The 19,739-nt window shown below is 43.9% G+C and overlaps 2 protein-coding genes across 2 annotated transcripts in view; one reads left to right on the forward strand and one right to left on the reverse strand.

Moving 5' to 3' along the window:
• The window catches only part of LOC146830942 (uncharacterized), a 338,432-nt gene extending 334,867 nt beyond the window's left edge, over positions 1-3,565 (reverse strand). Inside the window, exon 1 of the mRNA XM_085605136.1 lies at positions 3,466-3,565. The gene's annotated coding sequence lies outside the window, so the exon portion shown is untranslated. The remainder of the gene's footprint in view (positions 1-3,465) is intronic.
• Positions 1,892-15,376, forward strand: KLF10 (KLF transcription factor 10). Its single transcript, XM_085605133.1, has 4 exons — positions 1,892-2,310; positions 9,523-9,762; positions 10,190-11,087; positions 13,928-15,376. The coding sequence occupies exons 1-4, from the start codon at positions 2,275-2,277 to the stop codon at positions 14,182-14,184; spliced, it is 1,431 nt and encodes a 476-aa protein (XP_085461259.1). The 5' UTR covers positions 1,892-2,274; the 3' UTR covers positions 14,185-15,376.
• Positions 15,377-19,739: the final 4,363 nt, after the last annotated feature.

Here is a 19,739-nt window from a genome sequence, read left to right on the forward strand (position 1 = left end):
CTCTTGCTCACACCTCGGTTAGTACATCTGCCGCCAGCTTCAGGGTTTGCATGCAGTATGTGGCAGACTGGATGACTATAAATTCCCTGAAGCTGAATGGTGAAAAAACCGAGGTGTTGATATTTGGGAAGAACCAGAATCTTTGGTCGAGCGAGTGGTGGCCCTCTTCTCTTGGTATCTGCCCCACCCCCTCCCTATCTGCCAGAAATCTGGGAGTGATATTTGACACCTCACTCTCTATGTCCCTGCAAGTCAACAGGACCGTTGCTACCTGCTGTGGTGTGATCCGGGTACTCAACAAAATCCGTGGGTACCTTTCCCCCCAGGCGCGTAAACAGGTTGCAGTCGCCCTGGTGGGTTCGAGACTGGATTACTGCAACTCCCTCTATATGGAAGTCAACAAAGGGCTGATCCACCGTTTGCAGACTCTTCAGAACTCTGCAGCACGCTTTGTTTTGAATCTCCCCAAAGCCTCCTCTGCCACCTTAGCCAGGAAAGAGCTTCATTGGCTTCCGGTACAGCACAGAATCGCCTTCAAAATCCTCTGTCTCACCCACAGAGCATTGATGGACGGTCCTGCTAGTGCCATTGGCTCTCTTCTCTCGCGCTATGTCCCCACAAGAAACCTGCGCTCTGCGGGACTCTGTCAACTAGCTGTCCCCCGCATCAAATTTGTCAGATGGGGAGCCAGAGCCTTTTCCGTCGTCGCTCCGCAATTGTGGAACTCCCTCCCCATGGAGATAAAAACTCTCCCTTCCATCGACTCTTTCAAAAAGGCTCTAAAAATGTATTTCTTTAAGAAGGCCTACTCATGATTAAATAGGACTAGGTAGGGTCTTTAGTTGCTGTATTTAATCTAGGCGCCTTGACGCCCACTGGGCTAAGTACGCGCGATACAAGAATCTCCTCATTCATTCATTCATGTGTTTCCTGATTACTTTCTCTGATGGTTTTACATGTTCATTGTGCTTCTTTTGTACATCTGTTATGGCCAAATCGGCTGAAATAAAGATTAAATAAATAAATAAAATTCCTCATACATAGAGTGGATTTTGGCTCCACCCAGGAGTACTCTCTCTTACTTTATCTTATTGGTTGTTTCGTCGTATGTGTCAGCCCGGGCTGAAACAGCTTCCCATGCACACACAGACAGTTTTTGGACTGTTGTGGTCTGGCGTCCGTCTTACTGCAGCCACACCCGAGTACTTCACAGGTCTTTAAAAGACCATTTACTTGTTAAAGCTTTGTTGTGCTTTCACCCCTTCTTAGAGCCCCTGCATCTTCACTCTGCCGATTGCTGGTAGAATTACAACAACCCCCCCCCCCCCCCCCCCCCCCGAAATTTGGCTCTAGTTGCCCCTCTGCTGTAGCATCACATTAATTTATTTCATAAATTCATTGTATACAGAAAGCAATTGGTTTTCAGCACCTCAGCAGATTTTTATTAATGTCTGAGTCAGAATTAAAAATGAAAGCAAGATCGATTAGATTTGCCAGTTTTTGTTTAATCATCTTAATAAATGCCCTCAATGTTGGCAAAATAATGACGGGGGCAACCCTACTTGCAAGTTCCTACATGCTAGTGACACGGCATACAAGCCTGAGTCAGCAACTATGTGTGGTCAGTACACGAAGACATGCCTCAGTCACTCCAAATAAGGCCTAATAATTGCGATTTCAGACATAGTATATTTCATGCGTTGCAGTGCTCTGAAGCAACAGTGCTGCATCACTCTATGAATAATGCTCCCCTAGCGGGTGTTTACAACGTTAGACTTATTCCCAGCACTGCAGCATCCCAACCGGACTGACTCATTCAAAAAGCGGTCAAAAAACATACATCAGTCTTTTCTAGAACTGGCAGACGGTGCGCTCCGCGCACGGCCCCCTCACTACCATTGGGGGAGGGGGCGAGGAGACGTGACACTGAGTCACCGGCTCTGCGGGGTCAGCGGCGCTGGCGGGTACAGACTGTAGGGACTTCCCGTCCCACCGCTCCCTGAGCCTCCTATGCAGAGCACGCCCCGGCTCCCAGGCCGGCACGCCGGTGAGCAGCAGCTGATCACGCGCCGCACGCCTTCTGATTGGCCCGTGCTAGGCACACCTTTGCCCTGGATTGGCTACAGTCAGGCCCACGCGCTGCCGAGTGGCCGCTGTATCTGAATGGAGCAGGAGCAGCTGGGCACAAACGATAGAGAGTGAAGCAACAGCTGCCGCCGGAGCTTCAGCAGAGACACCATCACAACAATATCCCCCGTGAACCGCCCTGCAGACATGCTCAACTTCGGCTCTGCGTCTTATCAGCGAGCGGTAAGTGTTTGGGAGGTTCGCTGTGCGCCATGTACAATTCACCATCCCCATCGTCTGCGTCCAGGGGCTGCAAGTGAATACAGAAGAGGGTAGGGGTTGATGGTGGTCTATGGCTGAACCTATTAATGTGCTTATGCCAGATCTATGTGTGCTGTAAACAAACCTGCGATTGTGGCAATAAGCCCGTATTGTTTTGCTATAAATAGCTTAACTATATACGAAGCTCAAAAAGAGGGAGGGCGTTGGGACCAAACCCCTTATTTATACGCATTAGAAGTGATCGAACCTAGCAGTTTAAAGCAGGACGAGCTCTCTTAAAGGTGATCTGTTGACTTGGTGGTAAACTAATTATTTAACCACATGCACTATTTTAAATGAGGTCAAAAGATATCTCCGTGAGCGTCAAGGGAAGAAATGCCCACCGACAGCACTACCGAATTAGGTTTCTGTAATCCTATAGGAAGGCGCTGTGAGATGTGTTGGCTAGTGATTGTTTCACTGGGAGCCTATGCCTCCCTCCCCTCATCCTCAGTCGTGTGTACCACTCCAGTGCAGATAAACAACCGGTACTGCCCCTCAGTGATGGGGACCAGGACAGGAGACGGCACAGCAGCGTCTTCATCCAAGAAGGTGATAGTCCATGGCAGTAAACCATGGGCTTCAGAAAGAGGGGTCGCTCAAGATCGGAGATGTTGAGTCAGAAATTCGGACTTGCCCGGGCAAATCCGAAGTGTCGGAAACGGGGGGGGGGGGGCGAGTGGAACAACAGCAAGCAACACACACAGGGGTGGGTGGGCGTAGGACAGGTGCATAACAATGTGGTGGTGGGATGGGGCTCCTCCCACACCCCAGGGTGCGAAGGATGCGTGTCCGACCAACCACAATACCAAAAAATCCCCATCCCACACGTTGTGTAACACGGTTCTCCTTCCCAGTTTCTGAGTGCCTGAAGTTGCTTTTAAAGTGTGTAAAAGACTCATTATGCCTTGACTCAGGCCTTTCTGATTAACGCATTAGGAAGGTTCGGCGGGGATGACCTGTTTACGTCGTACCCCGCGCTTCTCATAGCGCTCAACCATGAGCAATGATGACCATTTAAGGACCGTAGCGGCCTCTATAGTGACCTCTTGTGTTGGTGGAGTGACTTGGTATTACCGTGTGGTCCTTCCGTCCCGGAAAATGTTGAAGAGGGCGGTGGCGTTGTTGCAGTTGAGCGCTGCGCTCGTGCCACTCCATGCCTCTTCAAATTGCTGCGCGCGCTTCTCTCGCGTCGCCTTTTCTGGCATAGGTGCGCGCATGCGCTCGCGAGTTCACTTCAGCCCTCAAAGAGAAAGTAGGTGAAAGGTCGGTCTTGTCTATGACGCTTTAGCGGCAGTTTCCACCCACCCTTCTGTGCTCTCAGTGCACGTTCCCCAAAGCAGGGATGCAGCAGCTGATCACGCTCCCGTCACATGCCAACCCTCTGCCCGCTAGCCAATCGGCGGCTACGCTGTGCGACCTTGGGAACCAATGAGAGACTGTGGTAATAGCTATTGGTTAAGAAGAGAGGGAGGGGGTTTGGGGCGCGCCTCCTGCTCCAGAAAGTGAGGGAGTTCGTGTTGCTTGATGACTGTTAGCAGTATCAAATTATCGGTTAGAGGGAGTTCAGGGCGCGGGCGGGGCAGGTCGTTCCCAATATATTTGCGACCTCTGATTCTACGTACTTACATTGAAAAGAAGCGTGGACCGTTTTCATTCATTTTTGGGAGTTACAGCAGCTTGCCAATTTTGAATTGCTCAGTTCAGTTGTCCGTGTTGTATAATACCACCCACGTGCTCCTTAATTTTTAACCAACGTTGCTTTCCACATTGTGCCTAGTTGGAAGTATGAGCGTGGAACACACTGTCCAGTAAAAAAAGAAAAGTAGTCATGGACCTGAATGTGTCAAAAATTACACATGACCACTTTTGTTAAGAGAGATCATTGGGGGTGGTGAAACTTAGGTACCAGTCTAAAAAAATCTATCTTGCAGTGTTCGTTTTCGAGCCATTTAAAATCCTTACTAGAAATCATTAAGATAAGATCACAAAGGTGTCAACGATATCGGTAACCGAAATGAATAGTATATCATCTGAAGATAAAGTTACATTATGTATTTTGTTATTTTGCGTAGCTAATAAGTGACCTTTGAGCATCTTAAATAGGGTAAATAAAGAATGGGGATTTTTTTTTTGCCGAGGGTGGATTTACTTCTAAAATATGGGTCCTCAAAGCCTATAAGCGCTTTACTTCATATAACCTTCTTCCAGAGATTTTTAGATGTTGCACTAGATCAGGGGTCTCCAACCTTTACTGTAGTGAGAGCTACTTCTGATCAGTGAAAATCGTCGTGAGCTACTAAAGGCAAAGCAATTCGCACATTTTTGGGAGACACCTCCCACACCCTCATTCATTGTCTTTAAGCCTAATTTCTTTGTGCCCAAACTGTGGTTTGAACAAGATACATAGACCTATGGAGCTGTTCAAAGCTGTCTGCAGACTGAAAATCATAACATAATAAACTGTATATCTGTCTCACACCATCTTGGTGTTAATCAGGCAAGACAAGGAAATACTTCCCACATAGGATCACAAACCAAAGAAAACACTTTGAACCACCCACTCTACACTTGTCATAGCTTACTAACCATGTAGGTAAGTGCTTCAGTGCCACACCTTAGTAAGCGCTATAAAAATGCTGCAACAAAAGGCTTCCCCTTCCTTCATTATCAAAAAAGTAAAACAAAGGGAGAAAAGTTATGTTAGTAATACATATGATTTTCTTTCATGTCTGGGCCTTTACAGACTATTGGAACACCAAATGGAAGATATTTGGAAAGGTGACAACCTTACTTTCTTTATAAAGCACTTCACTCAGTTCTACAACACATGCTTTAACGCTGCAAAGTCAATTTTCAGAAAATGCTTAGTTCTGCAGTGTTGAGCAACAGACTGTCTGCTAAGCTTTGCACTCGCTGCACAGTCCTCTTCTACTTCCAGTAATAATATAATAGCATTAAACATATGGCAATGTCCCTGAGCACATACCTCAATAAACAGAAAGTTCCATGATTAACTACTCTAATATACAGATCAAATTTATTCAAACTTACACATCATGAAATTTTGAAAACGCTCTAAACAAGTGAGCATGAATTTGTTCCTTAAAACAAATGTTAAATCTGATCACCCATCGTGCATGCACACACACTCCAGATATCTATTGCACTCACCAGCCTGCTTTCCTCCTACATAGGCCATGAGTTTCTAAATCAGGCAATTGAGTCCTTCATTGAACTTTCTTGTAAGTAACACCTCAAAAACCAAGCCATATAAAGACAGAACATCAATGGGATCAAAGTGCATGGGAAAAATCAGGTAAGGACTAATGAGCCTTGCTCAGACAAATCCCACGCAAGGAAAAATTGCATCATCTCAGACTCGGCCACTAAAATTGTAAACAGAAGCTGCCTGTATTAAATGCACACTAGTATCGAAGTACTCAACAAATCAAATTGTTTTGCATAGCTGTGGTGCACCAAAACACAGCTCCGTGTCACACAAGTAGAGCTGCGTTGGCACAAAGGAAGAGTGTGGGAGACGAGAGGCTGTGAGTGACAGGACTGGACATAGAGGTGAACTGTTTTGGGAGGATCGGATCAGTGCATGTAAAGCACTTTGATTTCAACATCGGCTGGCACTGAGCTTTAAAATTGAAAGACTATATAATAAAGCACAGTGGCATCGGAAGTTAAAATCAAAGGGCCTGGCATGCAATAAGCTGCTTTTATTGACTACAACACGAAGGCAAATTTAAAGCGTGCTCTAGTCAGTGAAAGCAGTTCACGGCAGGCAAGCACTTTTGATTTTAACATTGGCCTCCACCGTGGTAGCAGCTCAGTGCCTGCAAGGACCTTTGATTTTAAGGTCGGTTGCCACCGCGCTTTGTTACTGAAGGCAGATGTAAAGTGCAGTGGCAGCCGATGTTAAAATCAAAGGCCTGTCACCGGACCATGTCATTGCTAAATATAAGGTGATGATCTTTACTTGGCGGCTCCCTGTATCAGCGATATGTGACCCAGAGCTTTGCCAAGCCCTCAACAAGTCGCGCACAGATTACTACACCCTGAATGTTGATACTGCTAGCAACCGAGACATAGAATGAGATGCATTAAAAGTAGTTGAGAGGTACTGCGCACTCACGAGTAGCCTCAATGACCAGGAAATGGAACACAGAACTCTGAGACAGAGAGCTGACCCGCCAGCAGAACTCCTCTGGTAAAGCTGCTCAAGCTGAAATTAGACTTGAGGCTCTTCAGGCAGAAATTGTAGAAAAAAACGATGCAGAGAGAACTGTTACTGTTACGCTCTTTTTGTCAGGCAGTGCACTGAGAGAGGGATAGAATGGGATGCCTTTTAGCCTTGTTGTTAGAAAGAGAACAGTCACCTACTTATATAATGGCCAGTAGAGACACAGAGGGCACCATAGTAACCACAAGAGGGAGGGAATTAATAAGGCCCTTCACACATACTATAACACACTTTCTAAACTAGCTCAACAAGAGCTAAATAATTTCAACAGCCAGAGCCATTCGGAAGGAATTCGGTCCAAATTTACTTGTTTGAACTACTTCTCATGTTTTATTTAGATGCCTAGAATAACGGCATGCACAGGCATCTATTTAAAAAAATAAAGCTCCTCTTCCCCACATATCTGCTGTCTGTCTGGTTCTGCTTAAGGTGACGGATTCTGCTTATGGTGGCTGACACAGCATCTCCTCTTATTTCAGCATGGAGAACCAATTATGCCTTCAAGGCTGCCTATCCGGCCGAAAAACTGCACAGGATTATAGAACGGAGACATGCAGCAAACTCTGCCCATGCGCTGGCCGACGTCAACCACTTCACCCCTCCCCAGATAGGCTCAAATAGCAGCTGCTTCCTACAGCGGGAGACCAGCAACTGCAAAAGGCCTAAAAAACTAACAAAATGACAATGATAGGCTACTAAAGTGGAAGTTAGGCCGCGTGCTACTGACAGGACACCTGCGAGCTACCGGTAGCTCGCGATCGACCGGTTGGCGACCCCTGCACTAGATGTTGCTTGGTGTTAAAGCATAGAGCTTTGTAAGCGAGGCACTTTGTATATTTTGCGTAAATCAAGAGGTAGACCTCTTAAGAGTGGGGAGGAATTAATTTCAGACATGTCTCCACCCAGTGCTTAGAGTAGGTTGAACAAGGTGTGGGGGTCTGTAAAAAGGAGCATGGCCAAAAAAGAGACGCGAAGAATCCTTTACAGGAGGCCCTGCCTATGTAATTAAAGGTTTGACCTTCAATATATGAACTAGAATCTTGTTCTTGCCACAGCGTAACACGTGACCAGTAACCAGTATTTTGATGTTTCTATATGTGTTTTCTGTTAGTGTTTGCAAACGTATTACACAAGGACAAACCAGGAGTGAAATCATGTTACTACTCGAAACAAAAATCTGGCCAATGTGACTAAAAGAACACATAAATAGATGTCGAATGATGTTAAGTTTAAAGGCAATTGGACAAAAAATAGTCAAACCTAACCGATATTGGGCAGTGTTCATTGATTCTATCTGCAAAAAGAGGAAGAAGAGCTGTTCTCTAGGACGGGGAGGGCTTTAACACACAGTAAGGCAATCCAGCTTATCTTTCTGTAATGGCGTGCTGCCATCTGCTTACCTTATTTATTATTTTTTAAATAAAAAAACAGGACTCTTTGGAGGCTCTGATTCACAATGCTAATTTAACAGTTTAATTGGTTCAATTTTAAAAATAAATTAAAATGTTTACATGGGAGTGCTAGGCAGGTTTTATGAATCCAGGGACGATTCCCATGATGATGATGAGCTAGAAGTAGTTTTTTTCTATGTTCCTTAGTACAATTAATTTGTCTGCCTTGAACCCAAATGGCGGTACACGTTGTACTATTTAATTTCAATAGTTTCTTCCTTTTTTCTTAAAGACAGACTTGCTGTTCTAATAAATATTACATTAATTGAACTCTAGGCAGGCTTCATAGAACTCAGAATGGCGTAGGAGGGGCAGCCCTAAATAGCCCCCCAGATCTACTGAGGGTTTTCCTGACGATGGGGGCAGCAATGACTCTGCTGTGAGGAAAACCACCTTCCATGCATCCCTCCATAGCGTTTTTGGCTGATATTCCATTATCACCCATCTTTAAATTGGACTCAAGGTCTGAAAAATTAGGTCAGTCTTCATGAACATACTCATTTTCTACATCTTTGTCAATGCTCATATACATGAACAAGTGGCATGGGAGAGGATGGGCACTGAAACTTGCTTAGCGTGTCAAGGTTACTGCGGTGGAAAAGACTCACAATTTATAAGGGCCCCGAATCACAAAAGACATTGAACTTAATTAATTAGCATTTTATTAGCTTATTATAATAATATTTAGTAATACCTGCTCGTTTGACATAAGATTGTGGATACAAAAAGGTTAGTGGTTGCTACTGCTAATGCTGTACTTGCAGCGATGCATGCTCTAGTGCGTGAAACTATGGCACAAATGTGTTCTTGCAATTGTCTTTCACTTGTAACATGAGAAACTCATATTAAGCTGGAGACAGTCCTGGATGATATTAACCTCATTGGTCTTAGGAAATTATTTCTCCAATGGAGATATAACGCTTTACCAATCAGAGCCCTTACCAGTAGATGGTACCCACCTACCACCAAAAACTGTCCACCCTGTACTGAAGAGCTGGAGAATGACATTCATGTTATGTTTTTTTGTCCATCCTATGTGAAATCTAGGAAAAAGTGGATTATTCCCATTTGCAGAAATTGGGGGTTCAGGCATCATTTGCATGCGTACCGACTATTGAAATCTGATTTATCCCCTCTAACTGTATTTGCTGTCAGCAAGTATTTAGCTGCTATATGGAATATTAGAAGAACTTTTGTGACAAAATGAGATTTTGTATGGCATACATGAAGTCTCTATTATTGAGTAATATCTCTTTTAGAAGATGTATTTTCCTTTCCTTTTTAGAATGTCTTATTTCAGTGTGTAAAGACCTGGTGTCATTTGCATTGTAATCTCTTTTATGATTTTATAAGTCAAAATAAAGATAATGAAAGAAAGAGAAACTCATATTGGGTATGCGTAGAGTCATGTTTTGCCTTGTTTCATCACAGATTGAAAACATGGAGATGACTTCGGAGAAGCAACGTGATAGTGGATGCTCGTGGAGCAGTACAACGGAAAAAAGTGATTTTGAAGCTGTTGAGGCACTCATGTCCATGAGTTACAGCTGGAAATATGATTTCAAGAAGTACATGGAGTCCAGGCCCATTACCCCAGCATCTGATGTGTCGGAGGAGATGGAGGATAACCTGCTTCCAAGTGCGGGAGAGTTTCATGCTATGCCAGCATTTGTAAGTTTCACCCCTTTATTCTGTAATGTAATGGCTCCTTACGAGCACCAAAGCATTTTGGGTGGCAGTACTGTTCCCAATTAATCCAGACACAAGAGGATGCAGTATTAACTGGGTGTGGTATCACTCGCCTATTTCGAGTCCCACAGGTTGCAGTGAAGCATAACGTGGTATTGGCATACTGATGTAGGATATACCTCCTTCCAACCATTTTCCTTCAGACAACTTAAAAAATGTTTTTTTGTTATGAAATCTGACCAGTGAAAATTAGGCCTGCAATGTATGTACCACATTTGCCCCATTTCCGCAGGACTCTGAATGAGACCATAAGCAGTGACTATTGTTATTGATACATGTGTACTTGTCATGCTCAGTTATCTAACTCCAGATACCTTTATCAACATCATTTTCATTTTATATCTTCTAGTGCCTGACTCCTCCCTACAGTCCTTCAGATTTTGAGATGTCGCATGCCGTTCAGCCAGTTACAACCAAGTCCTCTAGCGCACAATGCATTGTTTCCAAGCAGGACAGTGACAAGGCTGCGAAAGAGGTCATAAAAGATCCTGTAGAGGACAAGCAACCCAAAGCTCAAATGACCAGTGTGATCCGCCACACAGCAGATGCACAGCTGTACTGTCAGAGTCCTAGTATGACGAATTTAGTTTGTAGGTCAAGCTGCCAAGGCACTTTACCAAACAGAACAATCCAATTTAATGAAGAAATATCAAGGAAAGGTCTACCCTGTGCAACAGTGCCTCCAATGAAATTGGCAAATGAAAGCCACCAGGTGTCTTATGAGGGAGAGAAACCAAGGTGGGCGCAACATATCATTTCAGCTCCGCAGGCGCGACCATGTCATAGCACTACAGCAAGTCAGTTATCAGCACAACCAACTCCAATGGTACTCCAATCGTCTAATTCCACATCAGGTGTCATCCCAGCCATGCCAGTCATTTGCCAGATGCTTCCATTCTCTGTGAACAGCCCTGTGGTGACTTCTGTTGTTCCTTCTTACAGCCAGTCGAGCCAGCAATCAAACCTTTGCCAGTCTGTTGTAGTCATGGGCAGTCAAGTCCCGAAAGCAGCCCTTATGTTCGTGATGCCACAGGCGGTTGTACATAATACAAAACAGCCATTAAACAATCCAAATGGCACTCGATTCTCTCCCATTGCTCCTGCTCCAGGTTGCACAATGTCTGCAGCAAAAATGACGCCACAGGTTGACTCCTCAAGAATCCGAAGTCATGTTTGCAGCCAGGCCGGTTGTGGAAAGACTTATTTCAAGAGCTCTCATTTGAAAGCTCACATGAGAACGCATACAGGTGAGATGCTCTGTTTAACAATAGACCAGTATTACAAAATAATGTCTGGCGTGATACTGTTGATCACAACACTATTTTTTCTGTTGACCATTGCACCCATTTTCTGGCTTTCATTTCTGCTGTGGTTGTTTGAAGTGTATATGGGCTGACAATGAATGGGAGCTGAGGGAGATTGGTGTAATATTTCGAAAGATGCAAGGAAACAGTTAATGTGCCAACCTATATTTTTATTGTTTTTTGATAGCCAATCCTTTGCCAGTTATGTATCCAGCAGTGGGATTACTTTATTCATTACCAACAACTTCATTTACTACATAATTGGAGATTTACTGACCAATTCAACATTAGCCACATAATTTGCAAATGTGTGCAACGTTAGTGTTTTTGAAGATTCCATCCTATTAATACAAGTTTTTGGTATTTAACTCTTGTTTAATTCACATTTTCTGCTGTGTTTTGTTAAACAGATGAAGACAACAATAACACTTAATCACTATTGTAAAAGCATGATAACCGTCCCTTTAAAATAAAAGAGAGTAAGCTATATGCAAAACAAATACACGAGGCAGAATAAACTAAGGGTGGGCGTAATTGGCGGAGTACAAATTCCACGACTGTGAATCGCAACTTCGGACTCCCAATTAAGTAAACCGAAACCTCATATACGTTTGGTAAAGTAACAAGTATCTCTGTCTTTACATTCTTAAATGCATATAGTCATTTCTCAAAAGTGAAAATGAAAATTTAGCAAGCAGTGAGAGAGGTGATGATTTTGGGATACTCCCTAACCTAAGGAGAGAACCAAGCAGATGCCTTGAAAACAAAGAGCACATCCTGCTGAACGATTCGGTGGTGGTGCCATTCTCTTAGCACCACCCCAAGTACAGTTATGGGCAAAAATACAATCCCAACCAAAGGCCCTGCAAAGCATTATGGGGCGAGATTAGCAGTGGGCAGTGAATATTATAGTATCCAAAATCAAAATAATTCTACAAAGAGCTGCAGTTCAACTAGTCGTTACTAGGTGTCCCTCACAAGTCAAATGCAAAAGCATTGAAATTATTACATCAAGCTACAGTTCCACTAGTCATTACTAGGTGTCCCTCACGAGTCAAATGCAAACGCATTGAAACCCTTTCATGAAGCTGCGGTTCCACTAGTTGTTACTAGGTGTCCCTCATGAGTCAAATGAGCATTTGACTTGAGGGAAACCTAGGGACGACTAGTTGAACAGCAGCATGATGTAATAATTTCAATGCTTTTGCATTTGACTCGTGAGGGACACCTAGTAACGACTAGTTGAACTGCAGCTCTCATTCCCGAGTATGTCTCAAGGCAGGGCATGGAAAAGGCAGTCGTCCAGATATTGATGTTAACTTATCACCTTTACATGTAATGTCCTCACCATGTGCAGAAGAACTACCGTGAACATTGAATGGCCAGTCTTAAACCCAGATAAAAGCAGCTTGAATTGGAATTTCTCCCAGGGAATTGCAAACAAGTAAAATATTGTTGCAGTGAATAAGTACACGGGAGTAAGCTTCCCCTTAATCTGTGATGGCAAGGTAATCTTCAAGTATGATTCTGGGGTTTAGCTTCTGCAGAGAATCCATCAGAAAATGGCTTGCTTGCACAAAACGGGTTACCACTTTGAAGCTTATAATAAGTTGGACGAGTTGGATGTAGAAGTTTTGGAGCCAGAACATAAATCGAGAACATTTGTACCTAATTATAGCCTTATTCAGTAGAAGATTCTGAAACCAGATCTTTTCTTTCTTATCTGGACATGGGGCCCATTGTGTAACCCCCAATGCTGAAGCTAGAGGAAGTGTACCTAATTTGATAGAAAAACTATCATGCCCCTGTCTGAAAATAGTCTGTTACACATGTGGGCGAAAGCATAGAAATATCCTGTCTGGTACATCTTATAAGGTCTGCAAGTATGTGGGGCAATGGATAACAAACATCCCTAGTATAAGTGGGGGATTCTGACAGTTAATCCTGAAAGCAAACATTCCTTAATTGGTATGTAAAGATTCTTCCCATTCTCTTCAGCCTCTAGCATTATTGCTGTATTTTGGGTATTTGTGATGCAGCAAGTAAAATCTCGAAAATAGGTGCCTCCATGCAAACTTGCTAGAGGCCAAGTTAGAAAGAACACTGAATTTTGCAGGTTTAGTGACCCGCCTGACAAGTTCTTGTAGTTTAGAGACAAAGGTCATCCTCCTACTTCTAAAGTATTTTACAGTAACACCTATGAGATAAACCAGGTTTAGGAAAATCTGGATTTTTTTATATTTCTGGATGCTGCTATATTTATTTGCTGTTGACAACAAAAAGAGCTTCTATGTAGAAATGATGCAGTGTCCCACAATTTTTCAAAGTAAAGAATGCTTCATTATTAATAAAATAATTACACTTTCAAATGTAGCACAAGCTGCGGGGTGCTCTATCACACTTTATAACAAGGTAAAATGCAAATTTCAAATCACAGTAAGATCTACTGAAGAGCACTACACAATGTGTACAATAGAATGAGAGAGCAGTAGAAAACCTTGTTCTTTCTTTCTGTTTTAGTTACATCAGCGTTTGTGATTAATGTATTGGGCCCCCAATTTGCTGTGAATGAGTCTTTGCACTAGTGGCAGCTATCACAAAAGCAGATATGGTTGAGATCATTTTGATGAGTTGGGAGTACATCATAAATGTTAATCTCATTACAGTAACCGTATCACCATTAGTTATGTCTAAATTCTTGCCGAAGCTAGAATGAAATAAATGTCTTTATATTTTACAGGATATATTGTAAGGTCTAAAATTGTTTTTACGCTTCATTGTAGGAGAAAAACCTTTTACTTGCAGTTGGGATGGCTGTGAGCGGAAGTTTGCCCGTTCTGATGAACTGTCTCGACATCGGCGGACACACACCGGAGAGAAGAAATTTGCTTGTCCAATGTGCGATCGACGGTTCATGAGAAGTGATCATTTGACCAAGCATGCCCGCCGTCACTTATCGGCTAAAAAGTTACCAAACTGGCAAATGGAAGTCAGCAAGTTAAATGATGTTGAAGTAGTGAACGCTACACCTGTTCAGTGAAGTGGAAGAAGCCACAATATACCTCCGCTTCTCATTGGTACAGGTGTATCAATTGTGACAGTAAGCTGGCTTCTGCTCCGGAGTTTAAGTTCTTCTGGAGTTGAAACAATACTGGACAGAAGCACAGCTTGTCTGGATATTGTCATGTGTAAGGGTGTCGTAGAAATACTCTTAGCATTGCACTGACATTAGTTTTGCATATGACCAGGGGCAGGACAAAGAGATTGTGAAGAAAGTTACAGAACAAGCTCTGGAAAGGTTAGGAAATCGATTTAAGGATATGTTTAATTACATCTACACGCATAGTACGTAAAGTAAAGCAAGTGTACGGTTTATCCTTTGCTATATTTATTTAATTTTCTCTGCAGATTACCTGACTTGATGTTATGTTAGACAGAAAATGAACGTACTGCATATAAGGAAGTAAAACGTAAGGCCCGAGTGCCGTTTTGTGGAACAGGCGATGACCATTTTACCACCTCACAGTTATTTGAGCCAGAGTATTATTAGTTTGAGGCAATATACAAATGCATGCCTTTAATGGATGCTGCTAGTTTACAGTTGTTGCAGTACTTGAAATGATAAATATTTGAAAAGACGGTGCCACCGCAAAGTCCCGATATGTACAAAATAAATTTCATTTATTGTGCTTTGCAGAAAACGCGTTTATTTGAAAAGTTTCCTCTTTCATGCACTTTGTGTATAATTCACACCAAAAAGGATCTTAAAATATTGGATTATTTCCTTTGATTATAAGTGCATTTCAGAGTTTTAAATATCTTGTAAGGGCATTGTTAAAAATATAGTTATGCGTTGGTAGCTTCATGTCAGAAAAAAATATTTGGACCCACTTTTATTGTGTTGCTAGAAATAAAACACAAGAACCTCGAATCACCATGTCTGTTAACTTTAGCCTTAACTTGTGTTGAATTTGTTTAACTTGCAATCTACCTTTGAGGGATGACGTTTCAATCATTATTCCTATTTAAGCATTTCACAGCCAGTCTTAGAGCTATACGATTTGTACTTTACCTAAAATGTTACGTACATGTTATGCATAAAGCTATGTAACAGCCACTGTTGAGAATTGTCTGACCGGGGCTATCTTTTTTGAGTACTATGATATTTTGCACAGTATTTTTATGTTTTTCTTTATACCTTGTTTACAATAAAGAATACTTTTTCTACCATATTTGTGTGTCTACTGCATTGTTCCATGTATTAAATATTTAATATATAGTGGTATCCTGAAAAAGATTATGCTGGAATTGAAAGATACATCATGTATTTTTGACTTAATCTAAAGTTCAACCATATTAAGATTTAGAAAAATACGTTTTTGTTCTCCTTTCCCTCCTTGCCAACAGGTTGGTAATTGGAGTGCAACACATGCTCAAAATATTTGCAAAGATTAATGGGCATTTACTCTTCATCATGGGATTTTATTAATATTAATAAACACTGAAGATCTCTGGCTGTGCGTGCATCCTTGAAATACTTAAATGCTCTCTTTACTTTTAATAAGAAGTATATGTATTTCATAATTATGTTTGGGTATTTTTATTGCACAAAATGTAGTAATATAAATATTTTCCTGTGAACAGTGATATATAGAAAATATTTCATGGTTTCCTGTGAGTACCGCCCCAAACCCCCACCCTGCAGACCTTTGTCATTGTCAGGACTACAAGGATATTACGCTATGGAGGACCAAATTATACAAGTTTAGCAAATAAAATAAAAGAACTTTATTCCGTCTAATTGAAACTAGGCCATAAAACTACAGTGTAATACATTAAAATACAATGGTATCAAGAAACGTTAATTAAAATGATTGCAATTGAAAACAACATAATGCTTTGGTACCTCCAGATTTCAGCAGTTTTCATAATAAAAATAGTTTGATAATGTTCAAAAGTGCAAATTCAAGGCCCTCCCACATAAATGGACACATTAACCAAACAACAAATGCTAAGAAAGGAGAACAAAAACCTCAAATAAATGTCCATAAATAAATCTCAAATAAATGTCCACTAAGTGCTCCTACTAGTGCAAATAGTAAAAAAAATCCACATCGTAGCACTGCAGATCAAAATAAACCAAACATATCACTTGGAGTCATGCTCATACTTCTTGATTTTAATCACAATTAAGTGTAAACTAAGTGTAAACTGTCTCTACTGTTTCATCTAATGCTAAAGGAAATAAAGTGCCTGTGTTCAATGTCATATGAAGTGTTTATTCAAGAGGGCTTTAATAGTGCAGGATCTGGGTTTCGAATAAAAACTACAGAAGAACATTATATGTAAAGTGCTTTGTGGGGAAACCTAATTGCAAGGGCAACATTCAAGATTACGCTTCTAGTTGTTGCAGTGGGAAAAGGCAACTAACCTATGAAATAGGTTTAATCTAAACCTCGAAAGAATAACGTTTTTATAGTGCTGTGCATTAAGTAGCAGAAAGGGCTGAGGACCATCAATAGAGCCGGCCGTGGGTAGGAAATAACGGATGTCAATGTTCTGACTTTTTCCTACATCGCAGCCCCATGCCGTGTAGAAAATGTAAAAAGACATATCCCTCATTGCCCATTTGCCCTAGGAGGGTAAAGTTGTGGGATTTTCAAACAAATCCGGTCTGGGCAGTGTCATCGCTGTGTTTCTGACTTCCCTCAGCCGTGGTATCTCAAGACCGCGGTCCATAGAAAGGCAGTCCTCTATTATCGATCTGTTTAATGCTGGTGTCTAATTTGTCCAGACTCTGTGCTGTTGTAGCATCCACTTTAGCTTTCCGTTCAAACTTAGTGTTGGAAAACCACTCCCACTCTGGAAAGGGTGGTGGTGTTCTTCCGGACACACTGTGGTAGCTTGGCTCGAGTGGTCAGGAATCAGGCTCCGTGCTAAGCATACGACATACCCATACAATAACCATGCGTGCATCCGTTCCAAAAACGACTCTACACCGTAAAAATTATGAAAATATATCTCTTTATCTTCTTTTTCTCTTAGTTGCTGATTGGATAAAATAAATAACAATCACAATATACAAACTTTTTAGAAAGTGCAGGTTAAATAAATACTGGCTTAATGATTCAATAAATAGGGGTGATCATAAATAAAGAAGGCATGAATATAAGTGCAATACATACAGGCGATTAAATATTCTGAGGCAATAAATACTGTAAACCAATAAATATTGTGCATCAATAAATATTGTGGACCAATAAATACAGTGGAACAATAAATAGGTTAAATACAATAAATACAGTGCCCCTAATAAATAATTAAAAGCTGACAGTGACACTCATGAAATCAGATCACTTTTAAACTCCTAAGGGCTGATTTGGCCCAGGCACAGCTTGTGGGGATGTGGAAGGCTTGGGGGTGTCTACTCCCTGGCTTGGACAAGGCTGAGGCCTAAACTGAGGTAGATAAAGGGGGGAAATACCAGAGACCTGGCTCTCTCCCTCCACACAACTTCTCTAGATTAGTCCCAGCTCACCCCTGGCACAGTCGGGTTGGTTCCAGCACCTCCCTAGCCCCTTAGAGCAGTCTCTCAGGTCTCCACAGGGCCTTAGGCGCCCTCTACTCCACTTACTGCCCTTTTTCTGATGCTCCGACGCCGCTGGAGTCGTGTCGACGCCGTGAGGCGGTTCCAGTTCGATGTCGGCGGCCTCGGCACAATGTCAGTTCTTTGACGACGCCGGTAGGCGGCTCCGGTCTCGATGTCGGCGGCCTCGGCTCGATCTCGACCTCCGATTCGATGGCGTCGGGCAGTCTTTACTCGATGTCGACTTCGGGCGGCTCCGGTCCGATGGCGACCTCGGATTCGATGACGTCGGCCGGCCTTGACTCGATGTCGACTTCCGGCGGCTCCGGAGTGCGATCCTCACTCCCGACCTCCGGTGCTCCTCTCCTCAGGTTTCCGGCGACTCCGGAGTGCGACCTCCACTCCCGACCTCCGGCACGATTCTCACAGATTCCGGCGACTCCGGAGTGCGATCCTCACTCCCGACCTCCGTTACACTTCACCTCGGTCTCCGACGACTCCGGAGGGTGGACTTCACTCCTCCGATGACGCCGCTCACTCGACCTCGGGTGACTTTCTCCTCGACCTCTGGTACTCCTCACGACCTCTGACGGCGCCCTCTCTCGACCTCCGGCGGCTCCGGGTACGACGTCTGCTTTTCCAGTCAGCGCCGCTTCTCCACCTCGGGCTCCAGGTCTCAGGCTACTCGACGTCGGACTCCAGGGAAACCAGTTTCCAGGTCAGGATCTTGCTGTTCTCTGTTTCTAAGGCCTGTTCCTGCTGTCCAGGTCCTTAGGATGGTTTTTCTGACTTCTTCCCACACAGGGCTCCAGGCTGGGCTCAGTCAGTAGGGACTAGTATCAAGGGTGGGTTTATGGACCCCACTCCAGGCACAAGTTTCCACCCCTGCTGCTTCACTCCTTCCTCCTTCAGGTTTTTGCTGCACACTCTTCACCAGTCAGGTGCCAACTGCCAGCTCCAACTGCCAACTCTCTGTCTTAGCTTCCCAACATTCTAAACCGCCTCCAACTGTCACAGGGTTCTGGAATGTTCTGGAAGGTGCTAGTAGGTTCCAGTGGGTGCTGGTGATGTCACAGGTGGCCACCATTTTGTGCTCCAGGCCCTCAGACAGAAGTTTCAGGGGTAGATAAAATGGCTCCCTGAATCTGCATCAACATTACAAAAACGAAAACAAATGAGGGAAAAAGGGCCAAGTCCTACATAACCCCCTTCCAGCCAAAAGCCAGGGTAGACCGATCAATGCCTTGATGGTCTTCCCTGCTTGGGGCGAGAAAAGGTGGACGCAGGCCCGCAACGGCAGGAGCACCCGCAAGTTCTCCTCCGCTCCGGAACCCAATGGTTCCCTAACGAACCTCCCTGGACCAACAAAACCACCCCACTGGGGCTCCCTAGCTAGTTGTGGCCAGGACCGGCCCCTGGGCCGTCCAGATGTCTCTGGCCCGGGTGATCTCGCGGAGTGGGGGGCAGTAGCCCCAGGCCTGTAGTGCCCGTTGACCACCCCGGTCCTCCTCCTTGCAGTCCTAAACTGCCTCTGGTCCTTCCTCCTGGGGTTCACACCCTTAGGCTGACCAGCCTTCAGGGGCGAGGCTCTCCTCCCCCTAACTCTCCTTCTGGGGTTCCTCACCCTACCCTGCGAGGCACCCTCAGACCACCACTTCCTCCTCAGTCTAGGGCCTTGACCCCTCAACTGATCCTTCAACCTAGGGTCTAAACCCTTAGGCTGAGTCGGTGCCCGAGGCGAGACCTTCCTCCCTTTGCACCCCCTTCCAGATTTCAGCACCCTCCTAACGGGAAAAGTACCCCTGGAAGTCAATTTCGGGGGGACCCGGGTTAACAGAGGCCCCACCCGCCAGGTCAGGCAACCCCTGAGCCTGGCATCCCAGCCCAGGACCTAAACCCTGAAACTGGGCCAACCCCAGAACCTCAGGCGCGCTGGTTACAGTCGCCCTGGGTCCTCCTGACACTAGGGGCTCCCCTGCACTGGAGGGCACATCGGGACAGCCTAGGCT

The sequence above is a fragment of the Triturus cristatus genome, chromosome 5_1, assembly GCF_964204655.1.
Source record: "Triturus cristatus chromosome 5_1, aTriCri1.1, whole genome shotgun sequence".
Lineage (NCBI taxonomy): Eukaryota > Metazoa > Chordata > Amphibia > Caudata > Salamandridae > Triturus > Triturus cristatus.

Coding starts and splice junctions, on each gene's coding strand:
- KLF10 (XM_085605133.1), top strand. CDS start 2,275: ATGCTCAACTTCGGCTCTGCGTCTTATCAGCGAGCG. Junction 2,311..9,522: donor CTGCGTCTTATCAGCGAGCG/GTAAGTGTTTGG, acceptor GTTTCATCACAG/ATTGAAAACATGGAGATGAC. Junction 9,763..10,189: donor TTCATGCTATGCCAGCATTT/GTAAGTTTCACC, acceptor TATATCTTCTAG/TGCCTGACTCCTCCCTACAG.